General features: G+C 38.2%; 1 protein-coding gene across 10 annotated transcripts in view; it reads right to left on the bottom strand.

The window, feature by feature from the left end:
- Positions 1–26,357, bottom strand: part of INPP1 (inositol polyphosphate-1-phosphatase) — a 64,108-nt gene that overhangs the window by 2,858 nt on the left and 34,893 nt on the right. For 5 of the 10 annotated variants that reach the window (XM_069070219.1, XM_069070214.1, XM_069070212.1 and 2 more), the window contains 4 exons: positions 12,834–13,104; positions 7,076–7,136; positions 3,943–4,143; positions 1,835–2,009 (listed from right to left, as the gene is read on the bottom strand). In XM_069070219.1, coding sequence (XP_068926320.1) covers positions 1,835–2,009; positions 3,943–4,143; positions 7,076–7,136; positions 12,834–13,037 — 641 coding nt within the window. In that variant the 5' untranslated portion in view covers positions 13,038–13,104. Of the gene's footprint in view, positions 1–1,834; positions 2,010–3,942; positions 4,144–7,075; positions 7,137–12,833; positions 13,108–14,242; positions 14,315–26,357 lie in introns of those variants that run through there. The other 5 variants (XM_069070217.1, XM_069070216.1, XM_069070211.1 and 2 more) reach the window with 2 other exon arrangements.

The following is a 26,357-nucleotide window of genomic DNA, read 5'->3' on the forward strand; positions in this document are numbered from 1 at the left end:
TCATGCAAACTGGATGGTAACACTGGTCTATTATTTTGTTCTCTAGACAACTCTATAAGACTACACAAGGCAGAGAAAAGTGCCTCCTTGCCATGGTGGAGGGACTTTTCTCACCTAATATTTCCCTAAATTAATGATATTACAAGTCTAGTCCCTATCCATATTATTCAAATTACAGAGTTTGGTTGGGCCTCTATCTAAAGGGTCTGTAGTGATAAGAGAGGCCCTACTCTATTCTTGTTTATTCCAAGGGAGCCCTGGCTAGAGATTAGCAAGACAACAAGGCAACAAGCATTTATTATGTGGCAGGCACTGTGTGGGACAGGGGAATTTTGATTTAGTTTGCACAGACATTTTTAAATGACACAAAACTTCAGGCAATGCTCTGGAACTCCCAGTATGGTTCAAGACTACATAGAAATCCTTGGGTCACTTTCTAATTCACTTTCTAAAGGGTCCTAGAAATTATTCCCAGAATAATAATTTCATATTTTGATTGTTAAAAGTGCCTGATTCATGAGATCCATGTAAGCAAGGGCAAAGGTGGATGGGAAAACAAAATATACAGAGTTTACAATAAGAAATGCCATTCCTCTTCTTTTCATTTCTTAAAATTGACTTGGATTTATCATATTGCTTGAAGTCATTAAGAAAAGTTCCATTGGGTATTTATTTAATGATATTCTTGAAAACACATTTAGGAATTAGGAGGCAATATTAATAATGACAATAATGATAGCTAGGATTTCTATAGCCCTTTAAGGTTTGCAAAATGCTTTACAAATATGGTTTCATTTTATCCTCATAATCCCGGGACAATATTATCCTCATTTTACATATGAGAAAACTTAGGCAGATAGAGGTTAAAGTGATTTGCCCAGGGTCACACAGCTAGTAAGTGTTTGAGGCCAGATTTATACTCAAGTCTTCCAGACTCCATGTCCATTGCTCTATCCACTGTACCACCTACCTGTGGACATTACTTTAATAGTGATATTTGATTCTATCTTGGTATAAGCCTACTTGAGAAAGCAAGGGCACAGGATCAGTACTCTCTAGACTTCAAATTAAAATCCTGATTCTTTAGAGGGAACCCCCCACCCAATACTTCAAAAAACACCCCCCAAAACTACCCCAGATCCTATTTAGGTACAAAACTTACTGTAATTGGAAAATGCTGATTTTGGTCTGAGTAGATAAAGAATTGATTTAGGAAAAATAAAAATCATCCTTTCAAAAACTAGCATAACACCTTGTTTAAAATTCTATTCTGGAAAACTTTCAGCAGAAACATTCCAATCCAGCTCAGTAATTTTTTTTTTGCTTTTTTTTTTTGGAGGGCAATTGGGGTTAAATGACTTGCCCAAAGTCATATGGCTAGTAAGCAGCTCAGTAATTTTGAAATATAAAGAGAAAAATGATCTCAGAGAATTTCTGAGTTGGAAGGGATTCTCTAGATTCTCAAAGGTCTAGTCCAACTCCCTTATTTTAATTTAAATGTGGATAGTCAGGCTTAGAAATTCATCTAGGCAAGATCACAGAAATGGGAAAAGCCAGGATTAGAGCCCATTTCTTGGTATCCAAGTCTGGTGCATCTTAAAAGGTAACCAAGGGGTGGCTAGGTGGTGCAGTGAATAGAGCACTGGCCCTGGAGTCAGGAGGACCTGAGTTCAAATCCAGCCTCAGACACAACACAAAAACTAGCCGTGTGACCTTGGGCAAGTCACTTAACCCCAATTGCCCTCCAAAAAGCAAAAATTAAAAAAAAGATAACCAGATCTGAGACTATTTAAGTTCTGACAATTCTGACACCCAAAGCCAATTCATCTTTTACCTGAGTGTTTTTACATCTTGTGATGCAAATGGTTGATTGATGACTCCAATCAAAGGCACCCCTGTTTGTCTATCATAGACACCAATTAATATTGTAACACACTGAAGTCCACATGGAAATATTCCTCGATTGGGCTTGATGTTAGCAGACCCTTTTATGTACTGATAAGTAGAGTCTAAAAATAAATTTAAATAGTCATTATTCAGATAGAGCTTAATTAGGATGGTGATAAACCCATTTTCTCCCCCTCTATACTCCTATGGCACTTATGGGTCCTTGTCTTAATCTTCTCACCCTCTTCTACTTATGTCTTCAACTGTTCCTTAACTTATTTATATTTATATATTGTTTCTCCAACTAAACTGTAAACTTGGGTGAAGTAAGGACATCCATTATCACCATTATTATTCACTATTGTATTAGAAATACTAGTTATAGCAATAAGACAAGAAAAAGAAGTTGAAGGAATAAGAATAGGAAACAAAGAAACAAAACTACTGCTTTTTGCAGACAATATGATGGGATGCTTTAAGAACCCTAGAGAATCAACTAAAAAACTAGTTGAAATAATGAACAACTTGAGCAAAGTTTCAGGATATAAAATAATCTCTCATAAACCATCAGCATTTCTACATATTACCAACAAAACCAACAGGAAGAGATAGAAAGAGAAATCCCATTCAAAATAACTGCAGACAATATGAAAAACTTGGGAGTCTACCTGCCAAAACAAACCCAGGAACTATATGAACATAATTACAAAACACTTTTCAGGCAGAAAAAGACAGATCTAAACAAATTGAGAAATATTCATCGCTCAAAGGTAGACTGAACCAATATTATAAAAATGACAATTTTACCTAAATTAGTTTACTTATTCATTGCCATACCAATTAAACTACAAAAGAATTATTTTATAGAGCTAGAAAAAAATAATAAAATTCATCTGGAGGAACAAAAGGTCAAGAATATCAAGTGAATCAATCAATGAAAAAAATATGCTTAGCAGCACCACGTTTCTAACTATATTACAAAATGGTAATCATCAAAACAATCTGGTACTGGCTACTAAATAGAGTGGTATAGATTAAGCACACAGCATATAGTAAGTGACCATAGTAATTTAGTGTTTGATAAATCACCAAATCCAAGATTTGGGGGTAAGACTTTGCTATTTGACAGATGTTGCTGAGGAAATTGGAAAGCAGTTGGCAGAAACTGGGTACATACCAACATCTCATACTATATACTTAGATAAAGTGAAAATGGATAGATGATTTAGACATAAAGGGTGATATCATAAGCAAATCAGGGCAGCATGAAAAAATTTGCCTGTTAGGTTTATGGGATAAGGGAGGAGTTTATGAGCAAACAAGAGACAGAGAAGATCACAGGAAATAAAATGGAGAATTTTGATTACATGACTATAATGTTCTTTGCACAAACAAAACTAATGAAGCCAAAATTAGAAGGAAAGCAGGAAACTGGGGGGGGGAATTGACAGCAAGTTTCTCTGATAAAGGTCTCATTTCTCAAAAATATAGGGAACGGAACCAAATTTATAACTACATAAAACTTTTAATATGAAAGAAAATCTCATGTCAGCCCAACACTGAAAGAAGGTATCATAAATAATACTAATACCCTACAATGATTATAAAAAGGGATGAGGGAAAAAAGTAGGAAGAGTTGACGGTATTTTCACCAATGTTCTCATGGTCATGAGAAATCATGTTATAGTGAATAGAGAACTGGTCTCAGAGTCAAAAAGAACTAGATTCAAGTTCTGGTTCTGCTACAAACTGGTCATGTGGCCTTGGTCACTTTTCCTCTCAGTGCTTTAGGAGGTTCTGTTAAGCTTTTAAGTTGCAAAGAAGGGATGTACCTGCACTGATAGATGAAGCTTCCTCCTCTGGGTACTATACAAATGAAATCACAGACCCAGTCTTTATTGCATGATCATGGACTAGACTCCCTATGCAGCATGTTACAAAGTTCATTTGGGAATGGAGAAGATCACTCTGTGAGGGCCCCCCCCCCAACCCTTAGTTGTTATTAATAGAATAACGTGTTTATTATAAGACAGGGATCCACTGCCACCCTCTTACCTATGGGATCCACCCACATTCCCATGATATCTTGTGGAATGTTGATTTTCACCAAATCCAGAGCTGGGTCAGCAAATGAGATATCCTGATGGACAGCTTGGGCCAGTGCTTCAGATGCTAATTTGTTGCCATTAAGAACCTTACTAAGAAGTTGTGCAGTTTCCTCTTCTGTTGAACATACTTTAATTGTGATTTTGTCTCCTAGAATTAAAAAAAATGAAATAGCATTATATTCTAAAAACTCAAAAGATAATAAATGACACTATATGCTCTTAAGTGGGCAGGGGCTGTCCATCCCAAGGTGGCACAGTGGGTAAGAGCTCTGGACTTGCAGTCAGGAAGACTTTAGCTCAAAATCCACCTCCAATACTATGGGACAAATCAAGTAAGTTAACCTCTCAGCCTGTTTCCTCATCTGTGAAATGGGGACAATAATAGTACTTCTCTTGCAGGCTTATTGTGAGATAACACGTGACTAGCTCTTTGCGAACCACAAAGTGCTATATGAATGCTACTTATGGGCCTGCTAGTTATTAGCTCCTAGACATTTTATCAGAGGGCCTCCAGGTTAAACAACTTTGTTTTGCCTTTTCAACTTTGTCTTATTCTGATTTTTGAGGTTTGATAGCTTTCAGTTATCTGAAAATATAAGCTATATGTAAAAAAAAATAGTTTTTATTTTATCCAACATGAGTGTACATAGCAATTGTTTTTGTTCTAGCCAGAAACTCTGAGGGTCTTCCCCTCTTGAACTGATTCTTTTGTGAAGGCAAAACTAGACCATCTTTTACCTCAGTTCTTACCTGCCCTTTAACTACTGAATTGGCATTGCCTCAGACAAACTGAGACCTGGGAAAGATTTTAGCTTAAAAAGGCCAAGATCTCGCTCTACATCTGGGGCCATCACCTATCTTGCCACTGCTCCAATGACTATGGAGGATAAAGTGAGGCTGATGACTCTGTACAGCCCTGCCTCACTTAAATCCAATTCACTTGTAAGTGAAGACATCACCCTGCTGATGTCATTGGTCCTCTTCAAGAAAGAAGGATGAACAACAGTTAGAGGGGGTATGGGGGAGGATATAAGAGAGCAGACTGGGGGAAGGGGTATCCAGTAGGCTTACTATTTTGGGGGTGGGGGGTAGAGGAAAGACAGGGAGAAAATTTGTAACTCAAAATCTCGTGGAAATGAATGTTGAAAACTAAAAATAAATAAAAGATTGAAAGAAGGACGCACAACATCCAACATTGCTGGTCATGACTATACAATAACATGCATTTACATAGCACTTCAAGGTTTGCAAAGTACTCTACATACATTTTCTCATTTGGTCTTATCCCCTTTTTATAGAAAAGGAAACAGAGGAGTAGTTGATTTGTCCAGGGATACACAGCTAGTAAGTGGACTGAGGCAGGATTGGCTCCCAGGTCTTCCTGTGTCCAAGTTTAATCCTCTACACACTAACTATCCCACTCATAAAATAAGAATGTAATAGCAAAGAAATGCTCATCTTTAATAGTTATGAGATGAGGAGACGGTACACTAATTTTTATGTTTATTTAAATACACATGGTAGCAACATACTCAGCTGACATAGCAAAGAATGAGAAAGTGTGAAAGGTGTCAAAATAAATGTGTGTAAAGTTCATACAACTCAATTCATGAAACTCCCCCAGGCCATCATTCTGAGTTTTTTCCACTCACTTTAAAACAAGTTTATCTCTGTTTATTTTGGTTTTGAAACAATTTTATCTGGTTTCTCAGGCCATTTTAGCTTATAAGAAGCAAATGAATACCCCATACTTGTTTGTATGTACAAGAATTATGTTGGTTTTCAAGAATGATGGTTAGATTATGAGACTATGTTCCTTAAGATAGATGGAAATACTCACCAAGAAATCACATAACTATTATTATTGACAATTATTTAATTATTGGTAATATAGTCTACCTAGAATGGGTTGTGACAGAAAATTGAAAGGTATAAGGAGTAATTTCATTTAAATGATTATTATTTCAAGGGCTTAAAATAAGTCAGATATGGTGATTTTTGTTGTGTTTCAGTCACGTCTCACTCTTCGTGACCCCATTTAGGGTTTTCTTGGCAAAGATGCTAGAGTGGTTTGCCAGTTTCTTCTTCAGTACATTTTATAAATGAGGAAACTTAAGCAAACAGGGTTAAATGACTTGTCTGGGGTTACACTGTGGTGGTACCAGATTTGAACTCAGGTCTTCTTGACTCTAGGCCTATCACTCTATCCATTTCGCCACCTAGCTGCCTGTAGGCATGGCAATACATGCCTGTAATCCCTGCTACTATGAAGGCTGAGGTTGGAGATCTATCAAGCTCAGTTCTCAGCATAGAAAGTGCCTCTTTACCTAATATTTAATTTTTTTTTAAAAAGTGCTTAAAGTAGATTCGTTTCAGGGCGGCCAGGTAGCACAGCGAGTAAGAGCACCAGCTCCAGTGTCAGGATGACCTGGGGATCGAATCCAGTCTCAGACACTTAGCACCCTCCCAGAAACACCTGGCCATGTAATCTTGAGCAAGTTACTTAACCCCAATTGCTTAAAAAAAAAGTAGATTCATTTCATGATAGAACATGAAGGTGCTGTGATTTTATAAATATAGGGAACTCAAAGTGTGAGAGTCCCCTCTGCCCAGAAGATTATGACCCAAGTAGATGGGTAAAAGGATGAGTGCCAGGAGTTGCTCTAAATGGAGGTTAAATGACTTGCCCAGGGTCTTATAGTAAGTGGACAAAGTGGGATTTGAATCTAGAGGTCTTCCCCGAAACTAAGCCCACCATGGTATAAGCTACATTGCTGTCTCTATTTGCATAGAGTACTGTAAACTATGTGCTTTCATCTAAAAATAAAGTATGCTCATAAAGATAAGAATGAGCAAATAAACTTGGCATTACCAATCCAAAGAAGTGTGAATTATTATCTATTACATTTCTAAGGAAGGAAATAATAGGTATATAACTACTGTCTGAAAGCTTCATTTGCATTTTTCACTGGAGATATAACAAAATAAAAGATTCAAATATTATATTCACAAGGGAAAAAACCCTAAATACCCTTTGACAATTAAGTTTAAAGAATACACATGAATATTCTCACACTTACCTAGCTCATTAGTAAATTCATTGGATTCTTCTCCATATATATGATTCTCCAAGCCTGGAAACTGAATTGATTGAGGATGGGGGTGGAGGGAGGGAGGAGAGGGTGAGATAAAAACAGAAAACCACATGTTGAGTTTTGAACAGATTAATTTTGTCTTCTAAATTCAACACATAAGTTGTGAAAATTCAGAGACTGCCCTTGGTATCAGTGCAGCTATAAAAGGACAACCCAATTTAGAATCTAATTTGTAGTTTGTACCTAAAAGTACACATCCTTCCCCCTCAAAAATTATAAATTAACTTTCCTCCCTGTGTTTCCCTCATCATTTGCAAAAGTTCTACTAGAATTCCCAGATCAGAATCACCCAATCACAATCCTGCCTTTTACAGACCACTTAAAGTATGATTGCTGCTTTGTGGTGTGAATTGATACCTTAGTGACTGGAAAGTAAATAGTACTCAAGTGATTAGTGGGCAGGGGTTGGAATAAGACTGGTGATTTTAGGTTTTATTTTCATCTCAGGCTGTGATTCTTAGCAACTCAGAGGCTTTATTAACATTTGGACTGGGATATGAGTTATCCAAAACAAGGGAGACTGGAATAGAAAAATTATTGAAAATAAAGGAAATCATTCAGTCATTTTTCACTTATATCCAATTCTTCAATACCCTATTTGGAGTTTTTTTGGCAAAGACACCAAAGTGGTTTGCAATTTCCTTTTCCAGTTCATTTGACAGATGAGGAAACTGTGGCAAACAGGGTTAAGTGACTTGCCCAGGGTCACACAGTAAACATAGTAGTTTACTAAAACATACTAGTTTACTACACACTAGTAAACATCTGAGGTCAGATTTGAGCTCATGAAAATGTCTTCCTGATTTTAAGGCCAGTGCTCTTCACTGTGTTACCTACCTGCCCAAAATAAAATATGCTATAATAAAGAGAAAAGGCCACTTTGATATATAACAAATAAATTAGTCCCAACAAAATTTTGCAGTTGTTCATATGAAGCATGGATCTTGGAGTAGAGATTTTATAACAGACAAGATGGATTTTCTCCAAGTATATGCCAAATTGTGGTATAGATTACACCCTTCAGGATCTAAAGCAAAACTATTTATTAAACTCATTTTTACCATCCATGGACCATAGATGATATGAAAATTTTAATTTTAAATTAAATTTAATAAATTAGATTAAAATTTTAAAATATTAATCTAATAACTGGACTGACAGGCAATAGATATTAATCTATAGCAGCATTCATTTTTTCTTTTGTTTTATAGTCTTAGCCAATAAGGGTAGCTACTTGGTTATTTATCAGTGTTGTTGTCTAGCTTCAGTCATGTCTGACTCCTTGTGACCCCATTTAGGGCTTTCTTGGCAAAGATACTGAAGTGGTTTGCCATTTCCTTCTCCAGTTCACTTTACAGGTAAGGAAACTGAGGCAAAGCGGGTTAAGTGACTTGCCTAGGGTCACAAAACTAGTGTTTGAGGCCGGATTTGAACTAAGGTCTTCCTGACTCCATGCCTAGTGTTCTATCCACTGTGCCACCCAGCTACTCTACTTATCAATAGCTGAGAATCAATGTGTTTTTTTTTAAAGACTCATGTCTTACACTACTTGACATGAAAGGCAAAAAGAAAAAGATTTTAAGTTTTCCTTATCATTAAAAAAAAATATCAAGCTGGGAAAGCTTTGAGGATGGCCCCAGCAGTCAACATCACTTCTGTCCAAGGAGAAGCCTGGCTAAGTGCAGAGATATTCATCCCCAACAGGCCGGACACTAGGAAACAGATAATTTGGCCAAAGGAAAAGGACAATGTATTTAGAGAAAGATGATTTGAGTTAATCCTGACCACTGACTACACTGTAAAGTTGGCCAGGTCACAAATTTTTAGGACCTCAGTTTCTTCCTCTTTAAAATAATATTGAGGGGTAGCTAGGGGCACAGTGAATAGAGGACCGGCTATGGAGTCAGGAGGACCTCAGTTCAAATCCAGCCTCAGACACTTAACACACACACACACACACACACACACACACACACACACACAAACTAGCCGTGTGGCTGTGGGCAAGTCACTTAACCCCAATTGCCCTACCTTCCCCCTTCCAAAAAAAAAAAAAAAAGAGAGATTAAATTTGCTCTGTATCACTCTAAAAAAAAAGAAAATAATAATAATAATAAAATGATGTTGAATAAGAAAATCTCTAAAGGTTCCACTCAACTCTAAATCCCATAAAACAAAAACCATCAAGTAGCCCTGTAGTCTTCCTTGGGTCCCTTCTGCTTCTTCAGCAATGTTGGTGAAATAGCAGAAAAGGAACAGATTTTAGAACTTCTAGAATAATCAACTTAATCATTTGCACCCTAAAGTGAGATGTTAGGCAGATAGATGGTACAGCAGACAGAGAACTCTACCCACACCTAGCAAGACCTGAGGTCAAATCTGGACTCAGATACTTATTAGCTGTGTGACCCTGGGCAAGTCACTTAGTCACTAACTACTTCAGTTTCCTCAACTGTAAATTGGGGATAATAATAACATCTTCCTCTCAAGGTTGTTTTAAGGATCATATGAGATAATATTTGTCATACTGATAAGAGATAATAATTGTAATATTGATATGAGATAATATTTGTAATATCAATAAGAAATATTTGCTTAGCATAGTGACTGCTACATAGGAGTTGCTTTATAATTCTTGGTTTTTTTCCTATTTCACTATCACCAAGGTTATAGTGAAATTGCCTACTTATAAAGTATCTGGCAGGAAAAATTTTGAATGTTGAAATGGTGCCTAAAGTGATAACAGGGTTATGTCCCTGTTAAAACAAACCAGAACACAAGGGCTCAATTAGCAAGAGAAACAGCAGCTGAAAACATCTTCTCACCATGGAGAGTATGGTGAATTTTGCAATGATGATATTTGAAAAGTGCAGATCTTAAACCTTAAAATGCTATGTAAATGCTAGCTATCATTACATTTGTCAAATGACCAACGAGTTGGTTTATCAAACTACATTGCTAAAGCCAGGAAGAAATATTGGCAGGCAGATTATATGCTCAAAGAAAGGAAAGAAACAAGCATTTATCAAACCTGAGAGGCAGGTGATGTTATTATCCCCATTTCACAGATGAGGAAACTGAGGCCAATAGATGTTAAGTGACTTGCCCAGAGTCACACAGCTAGTAAGCATCCAAAGTCAGATTTGGGTTTCAGTTTCCCTGCATCCAGGTCCACCGCCCTATCCACTGAGCCACCTGGTACCCTCTGTGTGGCAACTTCTATCACAGAGGACATTTTGTGCTGTCCAAACATCTCTCCTCTAGACAGGGAGGTTCTTCAGATATATTCCCATGTCCAGTAACATTGTGCTGCTTGAGTCAAGCCTGAGAATACTATAAAACTTCCTCAGTGAGCTCCATACTCAAGGGATAAGAAAAACTACTTTGATGAAGGTTGCATCTTGTCTATTATTATGACCTGCAATTGGATGGACAGTCCATTGAGTTAGTTCATTAATACATGGAGATTTAAAAGGAGCTACAGATGAACTAGAGTGAGTTAGGCCCCAATATGTATTTATAGCGGATTAAATCTGGGAAAGTACACAAGGCCTTCGATGATTCCTCACTGGTTCCAGACACAAAAATCCCATATTTAACACTAATATTCTTCTGTTTATGCTATAGGGTTATAAGTTATGGAATCAGGATCTCTAATGAACCAAAAATTAGAGATGACCCAAGAGGCCACAGAGATATGAATGGTAGGTAGACAGAGAATACAGCATGTTACCAAAGACAACTTATTTGCAAAGAGTGGCATAAAAGTTACTCTCTAGGGAGCGTCTAATTAAAAAAGGAAGTGGGCTAGTCACATTACAAAGAATAGATAGTCTGGGGGCTGTCCAGCTACCCATTAAGTATTAAAGACCTAGAAGAAAGCTTCAAGTTTGGATGAGAATTACATGGAATGAGGTGTGAATGGGTTATAATCTGAATTGCATAAGGAATAGAGTAGCTGCATTAGTGAGATGACAGATCATTTTGACTAAACATGAATTTTCCAAGCACATACTTTGTGCATTTCCCACCTGGCTGTACTCTTTTGACTTCTCCATCATCCCCCAGTGCTGGATACATTGGCCTCCCCCTATCCCCAACTACTTTTTAACTTCTTTATGGGAGTTGTCCCCCATCAGACAGTAAGCTCCTTGAGGACAAGGATTGTCTTCTTTGTATTCCCGGTGCTTAGAACAGTGGCTGGCACACAGTAGGTGCTTAATAAACATTGATCGATTGGCCACAAGGCACTGAGGACACAAGACAAAGCCATAACAATCCCTTATTTAAAGAGGAATTCTGTTATATCAAAATAACATTAAATTGTTAAAAACAATTTTATGAAAAAGAAAACAAGCCTATGACTCATGAGTGATAATTATTTCCACATCATCACCAACATACATATCATGAAGGGACATCAATGGTCCACATTTCTTTTAATGCTTTTATGACACATTAATGCATTTGACTCCATGATTCAATCACCCCAGTAACACTTTGCCCTTTATAAAAATGCATTTTTATTTAAATTTTATAAAAGTCCTTGGGCCTTGAAATGCCACTTAAGATAGAGTAGTGCCTCTGGTAGTCTTTCTGCCTCTAGTCAGGATGTCACTTAAGTCACTCTAGAAAAAGATGCCTTTTTTATTTTTATTTTTATACAGCACCAGAGAAGGGTAACAGCAGCCAGTTTATCAGCCGCTTTCTGGAAGATCTATTACCCAGAAATGTAAGCTCAGGGTGATAGCTCACAATTCTACAGCACTTGAAGCTTTAAAAGGCACTTAACTCACTATTACCCTGAGTAGGGCAGTACCCGTATTAGCTTCAATTTACAGAGCATGAAAATGAGGCTTAGAAAGGTTAATAGACTTGCCCATGTTTGTTGTAACAGACAGCAAGAATTAGAGACAGGATTCAAACCAAGGTTTTTTGATCTTAAGTACAGTGTACTTTTAGACCATGTTTCCTCTTGTTTAGATTCCTTTTATACTTCTGCTCCATTTTCTATTCTACTTATATGCAGATATGGCTTATCTAATAAGGAAAGGTTACACAGTAACAGTTTTATTCATCTTGTAAGTACCTCCAACAATTCCCTGTAACCTCTTATAAATGGTTTACTGATTTTAAGTTTCCTGAAATTAAAAATAAGGAGAAATAATAAATTCTTCAGTACTCCTTCCACAAGGAGGGTTAGTAAGTAAGCAAATATGCTGGTCCAAAACCATGCTAACATTTTCTATTCTCTGAGGATAATAACTTAATTTTATGTCACTTTAAAGCTTTTAAAATTCCTAGGTAGCTAATGCGATCTCCCTATTGTCAGATAGGTTTCAGTAAAGTTCAATGATTTGCCCAGGATCGCAAAGCTAGCAAATGTCAGAGAGAGAATTTCAACTGTAATTTCTTTGACTCCAAATCCAGGGCTTCTTTCTACCTGATTTGTAAATGAAATGCAATTTGTAAAGAAAAAAAATTAAAATTAAATTAAAATTAAATAAATATTAAAATGTTAAAATTTATTTCAAAAAATTAAAAATAATTTTTTAAAAAAGAAAAACAATAGTAGAAAAAATAGATGGTGGAGAAAATCCAGGGCTCTTTCTAACCTGGTTTGCAAATGAAATGAAATTTACATAGAGAGAAAAACAATGGTCTATCCTGTAAGCTTTCTTACCTTGTTACCCATATTCTGTTTTATAACTTCCTGTACCAGCACATCAGCCAATGTCTTGAAGTCATTTATAAATTTCTTGTTCTTTTCTCCTTCTTTCTTTTCTTCTATTAGTAGTTGGAAAAGTGATTCTTGCTGCCTGCAGGCCCGGGCAATGTTTGCTGCCTTTTCAGAAACATAGACTAGTTCCCGGAGGATTTCTGACATTTCTGAAAGCTGTGCCTTTCAGCTAGTAGCAGAGGGTGAAAGCCACACAGAAACTCTAGACTGCTGTCTGCTGGAAAAATACAAGAATGTGAAAGAAAGTAAGCTCAGAAAGATGATGCAAAATTATGTGTCGTTGACAGGGAGTCCCCTGGCACCACTACAATTAAGGATCTGTCTCTAACTGCAGCATAACTGAAAAAGTGAAATTCTTGGGTCTTTGGGGGTGGAGACAATGACTGGTTTCACTCAAATTGGTCATTCATACTTTTGAAGGATGTCTAAATGTTATTTTGTGGGCTGGTGTTTTAAAGAAGCATCTGAAGGTTGTTGTGTGTTTTTATCCTATTTTAAGAGACTTACACGCATTAAGATCTGTAGAATGCCTCACTCACTGGATAAGAATCTGGGTTACTGACTAAATCTCAAGCCTCCCTGTCTTTCCATTAAGAGAAAGACAGGACCTGAGTTCAGATCCTATTTCTGCTACTTGTCTATTTGACTTAACCTCTTTGGGTCTCAGTTTCCTCAGGTACAAATAAGGAAGCTGGACTAGGTGACTTTTTTTTTTAAATTCTCAGAGTCTTTATCATCCCGGGGGGGGGAGGGGGAGGTAAGGCAACTGGGGTTAAGTGACTTGCCTAAGGTCACACAGCTAGTTTTTGTGTTGTGTCTGAGGCCAGATTTGAACTCAGGTCCTTCTGACTCCAGGGCCAGGGCTCTATTCATTGTGCCATTTAGCAGCCCCCATCCTGTATTTTTTCTGGATAACTTTTTCCACCCTTAATAGGGAACATGCTATTATTATTGTTGTTACTTTTTTTTTTTTTGCTTTTTGGAGGGGGCAGGGCAATTGGGGTTAAGTGACTTGCCAAAGGTCACATTGCTAGTAAGTGTTACCCGTGTTTCCCCGATAATAAGACCTATCCCGAAAATAAGCCCTCCCCTTACTGTGTAAGATTCCTCTAAAATAAGCCCTCCCCCGAAAATAAGCCCTATTGAGATTGCTACTGTAGTGAAGGTGATCCCCTGCGCTACACGCTACATTACAGTACCCTCTGTATGCACCGTTCCATCCGCCCCCCCGGTGAAACGCATGCCGCGCTCTGAGCTGCATCCAATCAGAGCTGCAGCAGTGAGCACGTCATCCTGTTCTTCCCCAGTGATTTGCTTATTGAATAAAGGTACATTTTTTTGTTCACATTTACCTGTTTATTAAAATTGCTGTCAATGTTCATTAAAATAAGCCTTCCCCTGAAAATAAGCCCTCTGGTGTTTTTCTGTCCAAAAAAAATAATAAGACAGTGTCTTATTATCGGGGAAACACAGTAAGTGTCTGAGGTCAAATTTGAACTCAGGTCCTCCTGACTCCAGGGCCGGTATTCTATTCACTGCACCACCTAGCTGCCCCTGGACTAGGTGACTTTTAAGGTCCCTTCCAGTTCCAGGATTATGATTCTATGAAGACCAAGGGAGTTGCAATGCTAATGAATTGCTTGCTTGCCCACACTTCAGAAGCCAGAGGTAAAAGATATCACCAAAATCTAGGGGCAGATATTTTATTGAGTATTGTGCAGTCTGCAAAGAAGGCTGATGCCACTCTTGAGCCCTAGATCTGGGTCAGTTTGATATGTGAACGAAAGTTCTTACAATCCTATTATCTTTCCTGGTGAATTGTTGAAGCTTGCTCCCAGTGAGACCCAGAAAGAATGATTTTGCAAATCATTTTGCTACTGGTTGTTAGTGATTTCTAACAGTGGCAGAAGATCAGTGACCTGGAAGGGAAGTCAGGGGCCATTGAGTTCAACCCCCTCATTTTGAAGATGAAAATAGTAGAGCCCCAAGAAAAGTTAATTGATTTGCCCAGAGTCACCCAGGTAGCAAGTGGTAGAAATTGGACGCAAATCCAACTGTGGAGGGAGAGACATAGAGCCTGGAACTTTATAGTTATGCCCCTGAAGAATTATTCAGTCATTTCAATCATGTCTGATTTTTTGTGACCCTGTTTGGTTTGTTTTTCTTTTTTTGTAAAGACACTGAAATGGTTCATCATTTCCTTCTCCAGTTCACTTGACAGATGAGGAAACTGACACAAACAGAATTAAGCCCAGGGTCACACAGCTAGTAAGTGTCTGAGGGCACATTGAACTAAGGAAAATGAGACTTCCTGACTCCACACCTACCCCTCTATCTACCATGGCACCTCGATGCTTCCCAGAAGACTAGTCAATCATCCAATCATCCAATGAGACCTTTTCCCTATTTCTTTGTATCTACTCTCTATTAGTATAGCATTTAAAAAGAAATTGGGGGAGCCAGGATTTGAACCCAGATCTTGACTCCAAAACCAGTGTACTTTCCATTGAATCATGCTGCCTCTTTAATGAATGAGCTGAGTGTAGTTTTGGAGCAGAGTCTAAGATTTTGCTAGTTATGTACTAAACGGTTAGAACTCTGTTCTTTAAATCACCAACTCTTAACAAAACCAAAATTATACAATGGGATCTTGTGATGAATCCATCCCTAAGGTTTAGAGTAACCTTAAAGGTGGAATCACCAGTAAGGATATCTTTCCCACACTTCATTAACTAACCATTCTTTAATTCAAGATAAACCAGCTTGATACCAAGTTTTTCTTCATAAAAAAAAAGTCAAGGCATTGCTCAAGCTTTTAGTTATCTATGCTAATCATCATGCTGATTATCTAAGCCCATTAGCCCAGATAACAGAATCTGAATCAACTTCTTAGCAGGCTATGAATCAGGAAGAGCTAGAAGGTATCACAGAGATTATTTTGGCCAACTGCTTCATTTTCAAGGTGAAGAAACTGAGGCCCTGAGAGACAGCAACTTGCCAAAAATCTCATGGGTAGTGCCAGAGCTAGAATTCAAATTCTACTAGTTCGGTACCATTTTAAACACACTGGGATCACTACTTGACTGGGTGTGCTCCATTCTTTCCTGGTCAGAAGCACCCACCAAAACACAGCAGGCTGTTGTAATACAGGCTCACTGAATAGCAGCACTATACTCCGGATTGATCTGGAGACTAAAAAACTCTGTGAAATCCCATTTCCTCAAGGTTTTTGGCCTCTAGAGTAGGGAGTCTTAACCTGGGATCTACAAACTTGGTTATCAAAAGTATTTTGATATAATTGGTTTCCTTTGTAATCCTACAAATTTCTTTATGAACTTAAAAATATTATTTAGAGAAGTACATTGGTCTCACCAGACTCCTACCAAAGGGGTCCATGATACAAAAAAAAGTTTCTAACATCAGCTCTGGAGGATATATATGATTGTCCTGTATTGAAACTTATACTAGACTTTTGCTCCATTATTAAGTTTCATTGGATAATGCAGTGACCCTTAAATCCATAGTGTAAATGAAATAGTTCTCTCTTGAGAAAAAAAGAATGGCATACTAGAAGGAAGACTATGTTAGATCCTATTTTTCTTATGCCTGTGCAAAGTAACATTTCCTGTCATTTCTTAGAATTCTGCTTAAGGTATGATATGCCCAGGAATTCTTAGGAGAAAAAAGAGGAAAGAGGGTTAGGAACAAAACTCAGGGTTTCAGATATTTACAAATGTACAGATTATGGGGAATAAAATGAAACTCAAAATTGTAACACAGAGGTAAATACAATCTTACAGATATTATGATGGCATCTAGGTGACTTAGTTGTTAGAGCCCTTGCAATCAGGAAGACCTAAGTTCAAATCCTACCTCTGACACTTAATGGCTGTGGAAATTTTTAAAGTCACAACTTCAGTTTCCTCATCTTTTGGGGGATATTCATAGCATCTAACTTACAGGGCTGTGGTGAAGGATATTTTTCTCATTTGTGTAAAGAACTTGGCAAACCTTAAAATGCTATATAAATGTTAACTATTTTATTGAATCTTGGTGGAAAAGGACTTGCCATTGGACCATGACAATGAAATCATGAAGGAGAAAGGGACAGTACTGTCATGTCAAACTACATATCCCTCTATAGAAATCTATTAACCCAAGGGTAGAAGCATGTCAGAATGGATTTCTGTGAAGATAAAAACAGATATGATTTTGCTGTGGGAAGGTATTTATCTTCCACCTATATGAAGGTTATGGGTAATGCTTCCCAATTTTGAGTTACAAAAAATGGAAGTGACAAGGTATATGTTGTGTTCAATTACCTGGACACCTATTAGAAGTCTTATTATGCTAAAAGCATAGCATTCTACAAATGCTTGACTTACCCAGCTTATAATCTGCTCTCTGAGAAGCAAAGACTGAACTTCTGGTCTGGGGCTTAGCTCTAATTAACATAGAAGTGCTGGTTTATAAATGGAAATTGACAAGGATCTCAGAGAAAGATCACCATAGTCTTAGACCAGACTCAAGAGGTCCAACCAGATTAAAATGTAATTGGGAGATACTTAACAAAAGAAATAAAAGTACAATGCAATATAGATAATGTTAATTTCTGGTTTGCTAAGTGGAGAATGGGATGGGTAGAACTAGGTGGCACAGTGAATAGAGTGCTGGACCTGGATCAGGAAGGCTCATCTTCCTGACTTCAAATCCGACCTCAGACAATTACAGACAATTACTGTGGTCCTGGACAAGTCACTTAATCCTGTTTGCCTCAGTTTCTTAATCTGTAAAATGAGCTAGAGAAGGAAATAGCAACCCACTCCAGTGTCCTTGCCAAGAAAACCCCAACTGGGGTCATGATGAGTTGGACATGACTGAAAAACAACTAAACAAGTCACAATGCAGCAGCAGGGCTCTGTTTCTATCTGTTTGTCACCAATGGTCTTAGACCTCCTAAAAACTTAGGTGAGAAATGCTGAACATAGTTCATACAGCCTATATACTTTATTTCAGAAAGCTCAGAGAAAAGACTTGCATGCCCCATGGCTAGGCATACAAAGGGGATAATGGTTGCTAAACAGAGGTAGCTGAAATATTTGTAACAGCAAGATCCTGGAAGTCAACTAGGTGTCCATAACTAGGAAGTGACTGAACAAGTTACAATATATAAATGGTTTAAATTTTTTTAAGCAACCAAAACTTATTTTCTATTTTTCTCACCTTCTCCCCACCTTCATTGGAAAAGAAAAAAGAAAAACAAAACTCTTGTAATAAATATGCACAGTCAAATAAAATTCCAGCACTAACTACATCCAAAAAATATGTCTCACTTCTCTGTCAGGAATCAGGTGATTTACCCAGATGTTTTACAATTATCTCATTTGATCCTCACAACAATTCCAAAAGGTAGGTGTTTTTATTATCCCCATTTTATAGTTGAGGAAACTGAAGCAGAAAGAGGTTAAGTGACTTGCCCAGGGTCACACAGCTAGAAAGTATCTAACACCACATCTAAATTCAGGTCTTCCTGACTATAGGCCCAATGCTCTCTCAACTGCACTACGAATTTGGATTGATCAGAGCTCTGAAGTCTTCCAACATTTATCTTTTACAATTCTGTTGTAATTATATAAAATATTCTACTGGTTCTGCTCACTTCACACTGCATTATCTCTTTGAATAATTCTTACAGCACTGAAGTATTATGTTACATTCATATACTATGAAATGTTTGACAATTCCCCAGTTGATGGGCAACCCTTTAATTTCTAGTTCTTTGTCATTTTTTTAGCATTAATAATATATATTTAAACATATGATTTTAAAACTTTGAATTCCAGATTCATTCCCTTCCTCCCTTGTCACCCACCCTTATTGGGAAGATAAGCAGTTCAGTATAGGTTGTACATGTGTAGCTAATGCAAAACATTAACATAGTAGATATATTGTAAAAGACTGACTATATTTCCCTTCCTCCTATCCCACCTCCCACTTGTTCTATTCTCTACTTTGATCCCGTCCCTTTTCAAAAGTGGATGCTTCCAACTTCCCTCCCCCCAGCCTTCCCTCCCTTCCATCATCCTCCCTCTCATCCCCTTCCCCCCTACTCTCCTGCAGTGTGAGATACCCTATTTAGAGTGTATGTCATTGCCTCCCTGAGCCAAATTCAATGAGAATAAGGTTGACCCATTCCCTTTTGCCTTCCTATTCTTCCCCTCCATTGTAACCATTTTCCATTACCTCTTCTCTATGAGATAGTTTACCCCATTCTGTCTCTTCCCATCTCCTCTCATTATATTCCTCTCTCACCTCTTAATTTCACCTTTTAAGTATCATTCCTTCCAATTAAATTGGTCCTGTGCCCTCTATCTATGTATACCTGTATACATATATACACACATTCACATATGTATTCATACGCCCATATACTCTCCGATATAGACATACACATACACACACACACACACACACACACACACACATACTCCCTTCAACTATTTTGATACTGAGAAAAGTTTCATCAGTTACAATTATCATTTTTCCATGTAGGAATGTTAATAGTTCAACTTTGATATGTTCCTTATGATTGCTTTTCCCTGTTTAGCTTCTCAGGCTTCTCTTGCTTCTTGTATCTGAATGTCAAATTTTCTATTCAACTCTGGTTTTTTCAGCAAGAATGCTTGAAAGTCCTCTATTGCACTGAATGACCATATTTTCCTCTGTAACATGATACTCAGTTTTTCTGGGTAGGTGATTCTTGGTTTTAATCCCAGCTCCTTTGACCTCCGGAATATCATATTCCAAGCCCTTCGATCCCTCAGTGTAGAAGCTGCCAGATCCTGTGTTATCCTGATTGTGTTTCCACAATATTCAAATTGTTTCTTCCTGGCTACTTTATTCTCTCCGTCATCTGGGAATTTCGGAACCTGGCTATAATATTCCTAGGAGTTTTCTTTTTGGGATCTTTTTCAGGAGGTGATAGGTGGATTCTTTCAACCTCTATTTTGCCCTCTGGTTCTAAAACATCAGGGCAGTTTTCCTTGAGAATTTCTTGGAGGATGATTTTTAGGTTCTTTCTTTGATCATGGCTTTCAGGTAATCCAATAATTTTTTAAGTTATCTCTCCTGGATCTATTTTCCAGGTCAGTGGTTTTTCCCATGAGATATTTCACATTGCCTTCTATTTTTTCATTTGTTTGGATCTCTTTAACAGCATCTTGATTTCTCATAAAGGCATTAGCTTCCATTTGCTCCAATCTAATTCTGAAGGAATGATTCTCCTCAGTGAGCTTTTGAGATTCTTTTTCCATCTGGCAAATTCGACTTTTTAAGGAATTCTTCTCCTCATTGCCTTTTCGAGCCTCTTTTGCCATTTGAGTTAGTCTGTTTTTTAAGGTGTTATTTTCCTCAGTCAGGCTGTTGGCTCTCATTTCATAATTTTCTTGCATCATTCTCATTTCTCTTCCCAATTTTTCCTCCACTTGTCTTATCTGCTTCTTAAGGTCCTCTATGGCCTGTAACCAGCCTGTATTTTCCTTGGAAGCTTTTGGTGCAGGAGTTCTGACTTCACTGTCTTCCAACTGTTCCATGCTTTGCTCCTTTTTTTGTCTCCAAAATAGGAGTCTAATGTTGGAATCTTCTGTCTTCTTTGTTTCCTTTACCTGGTCATGTCATCCCTCAGTCACTTGACCCCTGGGTTTTTTGCCACAGTAGGAATCTGCCTTCTCACACAGAGGATCTTCGTTCCAAATGCTGGGGTTTTCTCAGCTGCCAGAGGTATTAGTTGGGTGCCCTCTCTTTAGCCTCCACATGCTCTGGCAAGCTGGTCACACACCCCAGGACCTCCACCCTAGACCGCAATCCAGATCCAAGAAAGTTAAAGCAAGAGCAATTACCCCTCAGACTGGTTGTTTGGTCCCCCTACACTCTGCAGGCCAGGAGCTGAAGCTGCCACGGCACTGTGCTGCAGCTCTTAGTGGCTTCTTGCCCCGGGGGCAAAAGCCAATGCACTCCCAACTACTGGGTCCCAAAGTCCACACTGCACTGACCTCCCACTTTGTCCTTAGCATCTATGTGTTGATAAATCTGGAAACGGCCACAGCTGCTTGTGATCTGGAGTCCCTCCGGCCAGAGGCTGGTCAGGCTCACCCTGGGGCTAAAATCTCTATGTGGAGCTGGGCTCGGCAACCGGGGCACTGCGCTGGCCTGTTCCTGACAGGCTGCCGGGCTGTCCTCAGCAGGAGGTTAGCTTCTCTGTGTCATTTTGTGGGTTCTGCAGCTCCAAAGTTTGTTCAGAGTCCCCTTTTACATGGATTGGAAGTGGTGAGAGCCGGAGCCATGAGGAGGTCCTTTTTCTACTCTGCCATCTTGACCATGTCTTCTCCAGTTCTTTGTCATTACAAAAAGGGCTGCTATAAATATTTTTGTACATGTGGCTTCTTTTCCTCTTTCTTTGACACCAATCGTAATATTACCTAGTCAAAGAGTATTCACATTTAAGTTACATTTTAGACATAATTCCAAATTACTTTCCAGAATACCTATACCTATTCATAGGTCTGTGTGGTACATAAATGTAATAAAAAATTAGTATGTCCTAAGAAAAGACCAATAGAAGAGGAATAAACATCGAGGAATGTTTATCGGAAATGATACAGTATGAAAAAAAGCTGATAACAAAGAATATATGGATTGACAATGATGTTTTAAAGACAACAGCAACAAAAATAGGTTCAAAAAGTGACACACAAATAAGAAAGAAATTTTGGCAACTCCCTTTTTAGAGACAATATATCCTTTGTTTTGTTTTAAGGAATTTGTATATAACAAGTTTATAGACACATGTCCAATAATTTATAATCCTTTCCACTTGGTTTTTTTTCTTACTTTTGTTCTTGTTTCTAACTCTCTATCATTATACTTGTTAATGGAAGATAAAATAGAATTTTAAAAGAGGGACAGGAAATTCTAAACACAAATGTCCGGCAATAATCTCTCTCTCTCTCTCTCTCTCTCTCTCTCTCTCTCTCTCTCTCTCACACACACACACACACACACACACACACACACACACACACACACACTCACACTGATGAGGAAAAAAAAGGGAAGCATCTAAAGAAGCCAATGGAACTACACTAACCTCAGCTTTTAAAATGACATGGACCGGATGGCGGAGTAAAACTTGGCGTGGGCTCTGGCTTCAACCACCTTCAATACCTGTTTAAAAAATGACTCTAAACAAATTTTAAAGCTACAGAACCCACAAAGAGACAGAGAGAAATAAATCTTCTGCTGAAGGCAGCCTGGCAGGCTGACGAGAAAGGCCTATCACAGCACCCTGTGAGCCATGTGTAGTTCCTAGTAAGTCATGGTTCTGGTGGCCCCAAGGAGCACCCAGACCAGCCAGAGCAGACTTCAGGAGAGTGAATCACCAGCAGCTGTAGCAGTTTCCAGACTCTTCAACCCATAAACACCAAAGAGAAAATAAAAGGTCAGTCAAGAACTCTGTTGTAAGGCTGAAGGAACAGCAAGGTCCGGCCTCTGTCCCCAGGGCAAGAAGTGGTAGGGCTGTGCCATGTGGCTGCTTTCAGAGCTCCTGGCTTGCAGATCATAGGGGAACCAAGTGACCATCCAAAGGGCAATTGCTCTTGCTTTGACCTGCCTGGGTCTGGCTTGCAGTCTTGGGTGGCGGTCCTGGGGTGTGTGGCCAATGAGCCAGAACTTGTGGGGGCTGTAGAGAGGGTGCCCAACTAATAGCTCTGGCAGCTGCAAAAACCCCAGCAATTTGGGACAAAACTCTCTCCATTCTGTAAGCAGAGTACTACCATGGCAAAGAGTTCAAAAGTCAAGTAATTGGCAAGATGAGCAAGTGCAATCAAACCATACAATCCCATTTTGGGGACAAAAGGGATCAAAGCATGGAACTAGAGGAAGACAATGATGTCAGAACTCCTGCATCAAAAGCTTCCAAGAAAAATATGAACTGGTCACAGGCTATGGAAGAAGGATTTTGAAAATCAAGTAAGAGAAGCAGAGGAAAAACTGGGAAGAGTAATGAGAATGACACAAGAAAATCATGAAAAGCAAGTCAACAGTCTGCTAAAGGAGACCCCCAAAAATTCTGAAGATAATAACACCTTAAAAAGTAGACTAATTCAAATGGCAAAAGAGGTCCAAAAAGCCAATGAGGAGAACAATGCCTTAAAAAGCCAAATTTGTCAGATGGAAAAGGAATTTTAAAAACTCACTGAAGAGAATAATTCCTTCAAAATTAAATTGGAGCAATTGGAAGCTAATGACTTTTTGAGAAATCAAGATACTATAAAACAGATCCAAACAAATGAAAAATAGAAAGCAATGTGAACTATCTCATTGGAAAAACCACTGACCTAGAAAATAGATCCAGGAGAGATAATTTTAAAGTTATTGGACTACCTGGAAGCCATGATAAAAAAAAAGAACCAAGAAATTATTCTTCAAGAAATTCTCCAGGAAAATTGCCCTGATATTCTAGAACCAGAAGACAAAATAGAAAATGAAAGAATTCACTGATCACCTCTTGAAAAAGATCCCAAAAAGAAAACTCCTAGGAATATCATAGCCAAATTCCAGAGTTCCCAGATGTAGGAGAAAATATTACAAGCTCTAAGGAAGAAACAATTTCAATATTGTGGAAACACAATCAGGATAACACAAGATATAACAGCTTCTACACAAAGGGATCAAAGGGCTTGGAATATGATATTCTGGAGGTCAAAGGAGTCAGCATCAAAACCAAGAATCACCTACCCAGCAAAACTGAGTATAATGCTTCAGGAGAAAATGTGGTCATTCAATGAAATAGAGGACTTTCAGGCATTTTTGATGAAAAAAACAGAGCTGAACAGAAAATTTGACTTTCAATTACAAGAAGAGAAGCGTGAGAAGGTAAACAGGAAAAAGAAATCATAAGGAACTTATTAAAGTTGAACTATTTACATTCCTATATGGAAAAATGATAATTGTAACTCATGAGACTTTTCTCAATATGAGGATAGTTGAAGGGAATATATATGTATAGGAGGGTGTATGTGTGTATAAATATATATGTGAGTATGTACATATGTGTGTGCGTGTATACATAGACAAAGGACATAGGATGGGTTGAACATGAAGGGATGATATCTTAAAAATAAAACCAAGAGGTGAGAGAGGAATATGTTGGGAGAAAGAGAAAGGGAGAGATAGCTTAGGGTACATTATCTCTTATAAAAGAGGCAAGAGAACACTGTTACAATGGAAGAGAAGAGCAGGAAGGTGAAAGGGAATGAGTCAAGCTTACTCTCATTGAATTTGATTTAAGGAGGGAATAACATACACATTCACTTGGGTATCTTCCCTACAGGAAAGCAGGGGGGCAAGGGATAAGAGGGCTGTTGACAGACGGGAAGGCAGATTGGGGGAGAGGGTAGTTAGAAGCAAGCACTTTTGAAAAGGGACAGGATCAAAGTAGAAAATAGAATAAGTGGGGGGCAGGAGAGGATGGAGGGAAATAAAGTTAGTCTTTCACAATATAACTACTATGGAAATGTTTTGTATAACTATACATGTACAACCTATGTTGAATTGCTTGTCTTCCCAGTAGGGGTGGGTAAGGAGGGAAGAAGGGAAAGACTCTGAAACTCAAATTTTTGAAAAACAAATGTTAATGCATGTTACATAGAACTGGGAAATAAGATATACAGGCACTGGGGTATAGAAATTCATCTTGTGCTGGGGTACAGAAATACAACTTATAGAAAGTTGGGGAGGGATGGGGAGGAGGATATAAGAAAGAACAGATTGGGGGGAAGGAGTATTCAGTAGGCTCACTATTTGGGGGTGGGGGTAGGGGAGAGATGGGGAGAAAAATTTATAACTAAAAATCTTGTGGAAATGAATGTTGAAAACTAAAAATAAATAAATATATTGGGGGAAAAAATAAAGTGTCATGGACCAGTGTGGTCAGAGAGGGTTCATAGCCAAGGATAAGGGCAAAATATTGACACCAAGCTGCAAAAATAGCATCAAAAAGACTAAGTCCTCAAATAAACCAAGGTTGGGAAAAAACAAAACCACTTAGGACAACAAAAGGGTTATTAAGCAATGTTCAATACAAGAAAAACAAAGAATATACACCCATATCTTAAAACAGATGGTATCATTTTAACAGATGAGAGTGAGAAAATAGGATTACTTAATTGCCATTTTGTTCCCCTCCTTTCAAATCAAAGAGTATGATCTCCAAACTGGAAAGGGTAGACTAAGCTTAAATGAGGAAGAGAAAGGAGGAGGAGGAGGAGAAAATATTTAAAGCATTTAGGTGTTCTTTTACTAAGTTCAGGTTAACAGGTCTGAAAAGCCACATTCTAGGGGACTAAATTTCTGTGTCTAACTATAGGTTCCATTAGTAATTAGACCAGGAGAGATAATGAAAAATTATAGATATTCAAATATCTCTATTTAATAAAGAAAAGAAAAAAAAAACTATGTGCCAAGTACTGTGCTAAGTGCTAGTGATGTGGAAGTACAAAAAGAAAAAGTGAGATAATCCTTGTCTTCCAAGGAGTCTAGTCTTAATATGGAAGATGGAAGAAGGGAGAGAAAGAAAAGAGTTAGGTGCATGGCAGATGGAAAAGCCCAGAAATCCTAACAGTTCATTGGCAGGACAGAAGTAGTGTCTGCCCCCAGAGTCTAGGGGGTAAAGCAGTAGGACAGATAATAAGATTTGGAACATAGTGTGCCAAGACTGATGGGAAAGTTGACTTTTCCTCTCTCTTAGAGGAAGGGTAGTGATTGGTGACTCCCAGCTCATTCAAGTTGTATGAGCTGCTACCTTATACTTCATACCCAATCAACCTATTGGAGTAATAGGAATAGCATACACTTAAATAGCATTTTAAAATCTTTGGAACTTACATATATTATCTCATTGGACCCTTGCAATAACTGTAAGGAAGGTAGTATAGATATTTTCCCATTTTTACAGATGAGGAAACTGAGCCTCTGTGTGTAACTGAATTTACCCAACATCTCACAGTTAATAGATTTCAAAGATAGAATTTGAACCAAAGCCTTTGCACTCCCAAGTTTAATCCTCTATCCATCATGCTATATTCCCTCTCATTTTAAAAGGAATAATAAAAGGGAGTGTAATGAGGAAGTGAAAAGTATAGAGACAATATTGTGTGGCTACTTCCAAGTATTTCATCTTCATCCCCAACCCTTGAACCTTGCCCCCCCCCCCCGTCTGCTTGCTCTGGTAGGTAAGCTTTTGCCTTATCTTGCCAGGAATATGGTCTCCATGGCACTTGATGGTGTAATGGGAATATAAATTTGTAAGATCTTCCCTGCCCCTCGGCTAAAGTGCACCTGGAGCCTGGGGTGGGAGGCTTGTTTTTCAGTAGATACTTTTTGATTGGCCAGTGGGTCCAGAAGGTTGTT

Source organism: Petaurus breviceps, unplaced genomic scaffold (genome assembly GCF_028583685.1).
Source record: "Petaurus breviceps papuanus isolate PSGF00001 unplaced genomic scaffold, PetGlider_PUasm1.0 90804, whole genome shotgun sequence".
NCBI lineage: Eukaryota > Metazoa > Chordata > Mammalia > Diprotodontia > Petauridae > Petaurus > Petaurus breviceps.